This window comes from Vigna unguiculata, chromosome 1, assembly GCF_037176805.1.
Source record: "Vigna unguiculata cultivar grain cowpea cultivar isolate G323 ecotype 2 chromosome 1, ASM3717680v1, whole genome shotgun sequence".
Taxonomy (NCBI): Eukaryota; Viridiplantae; Streptophyta; class Magnoliopsida; order Fabales; family Fabaceae; genus Vigna; species Vigna unguiculata.
Genome location: NC_140792.1, coordinates 44,687,661 through 44,692,509, shown reverse-complemented (window position 1 = coordinate 44,692,509; position 4,849 = coordinate 44,687,661). Strand labels below are relative to the sequence as shown.

Sequence of the window (4,849 nt, the reverse complement as noted above, 5' to 3'; positions counted from 1 at the left end):
GTAGTCCAATCACCATGACAATTGGCAACAGATCAATGAAGCTGTCCCATTTTTCCTAGTACTCTTGTTTTCTGTCTCAATTCATCTTGGTCGTAAAAATATAATAAATATATTGTAGTTGTACGGTCACTCTCATTCCAAGTTGGAATGCCTGAGATGGAATCACTTGGATCATTTAATGCTAAATAAGATTCTGAATCAAAGCATTCGCATGTGAAATCACAGTTTTATCTATGCTAGTGTGGAAAACAAAACCAGACCACTTATGTACAGTTTGACAGGTTCAATTATGTTAATCATAACCACACGATATTTTAAAAATCAATGCACTCGAGTGTATTTACACATTTATGAAACATTTTCTCTGCTAAAATTACAATCACATCTTTAAATACAGTAGTAAACTGAGATGATGGAGAACAGTTTGTAATACGATCAGCATTTTAAGGGAAATCACTTTAGGTTACACAACATTGATGTTACACAACATTGAAGCCTACGAACATGAGAAACACAAGATTAAACCTAGAAAAAAATTGCCAAATCAGAAACCCCGCCATTCTCTTCAACCCAAGCGAGGTCGAGAACCAGTTTGCCATCAGGCAGCCACTGGAAAGCAGCATCAGAACCATTCAGTTGGAACTTCTTTGGAGATTCACTTGAGTAAGCAAGGAATCTCCCACCACCCTTAACCTTAACCTTAACACCCTTCTCAGTATACTCCAATTCTTGAATTGTCCCTCCACTGTTAAACATGTTTGTCAGCCCAATGGGTGCAAATTTTATGTTGCTACTACCAAGCTTTTCAACTGGGACAAAGTTGTAAAGCTCAAATGTGGAAGGTTGAATAGTTAATTGCAGTGGTTCAGACATGGGGGTCATGAAATGCAGTACCTCAGCCTGATTGAGGTACACAACATACTCCTCTGCCTTACCCATACGTGCTGCTTCTTTCTTTTGATCCCACTCAACCTCAGTTACATGAACAGTGCATGATATTGGTTTGTAACACTCTGGGAAACCCTTGAATTTCTTCGCCTTTGGGTCCCAACCAGCTCCTTGACAGTTGAAAGCACCAATAACTCCTCCATACTATTAAATGAACAAAATTGTTGTTAGATTATACCTTATAATACTAAATGATGCAAATGCAATGTAAAAAAATGCATACCTTATTGAAGTTCCAAATTTTGAGAACGGTTTTTTGGTCAAAGAGAGGGTTCCTAAAAAGGCAGTCTCTTGTTGGAAGGGGAAAATAAATGCATCTGGGCACGGTGCCATCAGGGAAGACAAGCTTCTTAATGAGATCAAAATCATGAGAGCCAACTCTATCACTCACATAGACAGGACCACCACAAATAGCCCTTGAACCAGCGTGAAATTTGGCACACTCATGATCCGATTGAAACATGTCCCAATCGGGTTGAATTATCTGTCCCATCCATAAGCTGTTGTAGGAACAGTGAATCATGTGCACCCCCTGTAACCAGAACACTCCCATTGGGTCCCCATTGGGATCTTGGAACCAAAAGTCATCCCCTGTAGTCAATTTTTTTTCTCTTAAAACTCGTTTAATTTCATTTTCCTTGCATATCTTGTGAATAGAGCGATAAAAATCATCAAAAGTAGATAGAATAACGCTTACCAACTCTTCCAAAGGGAATTTGTTTAGTTCCAAGGAAGAAGAAATCGTTGCACTGTTGCATGCTAGCGATGATTCCGCTTCCATTGAAGTTCTTGATAATGGAGTTTCCCACCCCATCGTAATAAGCCTTGGCAATCTCCACTCTGCCTCCATATTCCTCGCATACGTATTCAAGACTCTGCATGTAGAGTCAAAGTTAACGAGTAATTGATAAAAGAGTCATGCTAAACACCACCCTCCTTAATAAGCTAAAAGAGTCAAAGTTAAAATAGACTAAAAATAGAAAAAGCAAACTCACGTGAATGACGTCAATTTTAACTCCAGTAACACCGGCTTGAGCAAGATAAGAGTGCATGGAATCGTAGAAGTCGTTAGCTTGATGAGGATGAACAAGCCCTATGGAACCTTCCACTAGTTTATCCACTGCAAGATCCTGCATTGTCCCATCAAGACCAGGAGAGAGTTTGCATGGTATTATTTTCGAATCAAGATGTGTAGTTCCTGGCCTCACACCACCCCATCCGCCACAGAGCGCATGCCACACATAAACATCATCCAAACCTTTGAATTCAGTCCTCAAATCCCTTGTGAAATCCTTCATCCCACCACACTCCGATGCTTTGCAACAACACCCTCCACTTTCGTTGCTCTCCTTTCCCTTCCCTCCAAAGAGATCATCAATTTCCTTTCTCACCTTCACAATCATCAACTCTATCTCGGCCAAATCCGAACCCCCAGCTGAAATAGCTGCAGCACGTTTCTTCCCCAAATGCTCAGCTTCAATCCCCTTCGAAATCAACTGCTTTACCGTCTCCGGGTTGAAAGAAGGAGCATTAGGACCCAAAAGAAGCCCCTTTTGGTATTTTCTAAACTTCTCACCTTCTTCAAACCTATGAAGCCTCGCGGTCATTTGTTCCCCACCAAGAACAAGATTCTTAGCATCCTCGTTGGGGTCCTCATCATCAAAATTCACACTTTGCCAACCATCATCGATGATAACATACCTCGGAGCCACGCCACCCTCACTGAAATCCTTAAGCCCATGCCAAACCCCAACGGGGTTCACTGTTAAGTAAAACGCATCCCATGTGCACCACCCGAATTTATCAACAATTCTTGGCACCGTTTTCTCCTCCAACAACCTAAACGAGTTAAGGTGGACCCTGAGAGCACTATAGGCCTCTCTCATCAAGTTGTAAGGGTTTTCAGCCACGTGGACATATGCAATTGCACCGAAACTCGATGCTCTCACTTGAGTAGAACCGCTCTCCGCGCAAATCATGACATGGTCATCAGAGCCAGGGTGAAGTGCGGACCTGAAACTTTTTTCTATAATGGGAATGATTACGACATAGGATTCTGTTTCGGGGACCTCTAAGAGGACCCACTGGGTTTCCATTTGTAAGTCTGAACCGGAATTTCCCACCCACTGGGTAGACCACCATGTTTTGAACCTGAAGATGCTAAGGAAGTTTCTACCGCTGAAACTTCCCAGGGAGTTTAACAATCTGTCGGAGGGTGAAACATGGGAGAATCCTAGGAAGCCACCTTTGTGTGACACGGCAATGACACGTTGAAGGATGGAAGGTGGGGCATCACGAGGTTCACAGATTGAGGAGAAGGAATTGAACGTGACGTTCTCGGGTACTTGAGAGAGTAACGGCACACCTCCCACGGAGAGTTTCCCGTCAGACAAGTCGAAAACTTTTTCCGGTGGCTCCAGTCCTAACGTGGCATTCACTGGATCGTTCGGAGGAGCCATGGAGAATGAACAACGAACAACAAGAAAGAAGAAGAACAGAGGACAAAATGATTCAAAACTAAAAAAAACAAAGACAAGAAACCTTACTTTGAGAATTAGAGAAGAAAGCTAGCTAACTAGTAGCATATATATACCAATTTGGTGACTGAAGACACAATCAAAGGAATGAAAAAGAGAAATAATAAGTGATGGTTGAGAGATTAGAGGCAAGAAGAGAAAGAGACTTTAGGCTTTTGGATACAGAGGTGAGAGATTGAAGAAGATACGAAGAAGATGAGAGTAATTGTGGGAAGTTGTTGAATGGAGAGTGTCTGAGATGGTTAGTATATAGTGCAGTAAGCAACATTTGATTTGAAGTGTGGCACCGAAAGAAGGAGTGCATTCAGCAATAACAGGAAGAGGCAGAGAATAATAGCTGTAAGTGGGGTCGTGGGGAGTGGTGGAGTGTGAGTTCAAAGTTCTTGTCTAATCTCTATTCCTTTTTGTTCTTTTTGTTTCCTTCTTCCCGTGACTCATTTTCTCAACCTGATAACGTCTTTCATTCGTAGCACTATTTATCTTCGCCGCTACAAAAATTCTATCTTACCAGATAACAAAAAATTATTAAGTACACATTCTGATAGTTCTCATTGTCGGGTTTGGAATAATCTTAATTGTGAGTATTATATGAATTACACATTAATAACATATGTGAATCAGTTAATTCACAAACTAAATTTGTTTTCTATTATAAATCGACATTCACATAGAGAGTTTGAATGTTTGAGTATTTTTTGAGAAGTTTGAATGAGATGACCGATTTGGTGACATAAGTTGTCAATTATGTCGATTGAAATCTTGAAATGAAATGAAAGCTTTTTTTGGTGTCCAAAAGAATTGAGAGTAGTTGAGGATGACTTTGTAGAACCAAAATGTATCGGAAAATGATAGGTTAATGAAGTTTTCTTTTTTACAAATTTTGATAAATTATCTATTTAGGTAAAAATAAAAGTACTACTTATTACTTTATTTTAGTTAAAAAATAATAAAATAATTTATTTTAATTTTATTTATAGAAACTTTGTCAAATTTGTAAAAAAAAAAAATTATCAGAGATAATTTTTCAAAAGCATTCATGATTTTACCAATGTCTAAAATAATGCATTGAAAGTACTGTGCATAAAGGACAAGGCATTTCTTTAAAAATTATACCAAGTTCTTGATGAGTCAGGTTTTCTTTAAAAGAGATGTGAAATATATTACATAAGGTGTATAAGGGGAATGATGGAGTGAAGTTGGTTTGGCTTCAAACATTCGGGGAGAGTTGGAGAACATGAATATGAAGGAAACTAAAGAAGGGCCTCTGTACATAACTCAGGTTGAAATCGTAGTGAACCAACCCAATAAAAATGGAGAGATGTTGTCCGCTAGCCGAGTTGTGAATAAGATCTTGAGGTTGCTAA

General features: G+C 39.6%; 1 protein-coding gene across 1 annotated transcript; it reads right to left on the bottom strand.

Moving 5' to 3' along the window:
- Positions 1-339: 339 nt before the first annotated feature.
- Positions 340-3,864, bottom strand: STS (stachyose synthase). Its single transcript, XM_028070774.2, has 4 exons — positions 1,944-3,864; positions 1,646-1,823; positions 1,172-1,539; positions 340-1,092 (listed from the first exon to the last, which is right to left on the bottom strand). Exons 1-4 carry the CDS (start codon positions 3,405-3,407, stop codon positions 526-528), a joined length of 2,577 nt encoding a protein of 858 aa, XP_027926575.1. The 5' UTR covers positions 3,408-3,864; the 3' UTR covers positions 340-525.
- Between the last annotated feature and the right edge of the window lie 985 nt (positions 3,865-4,849).

Excerpts from the sequence above, each read along its gene's own strand:
- STS (XM_028070774.2), bottom strand. The coding sequence starts at position 3,407 with ATGGCTCCTCCGAACGATCCAGTGAATGCCACGTTAGGACTGGAGCCA. Across the intron at positions 1,824-1,943 it reads TTAAAATTGACGTCATTCAC|AGTCTTGAATACGTATGCGA; the intron begins GTGAGTTTGCTT and ends CTCTACATGCAG. Across the intron at positions 1,540-1,645 it reads AATTCCCTTTGGAAGAGTTG|GGGATGACTTTTGGTTCCAA; the intron begins GTAAGCGTTATT and ends AATTGACTACAG.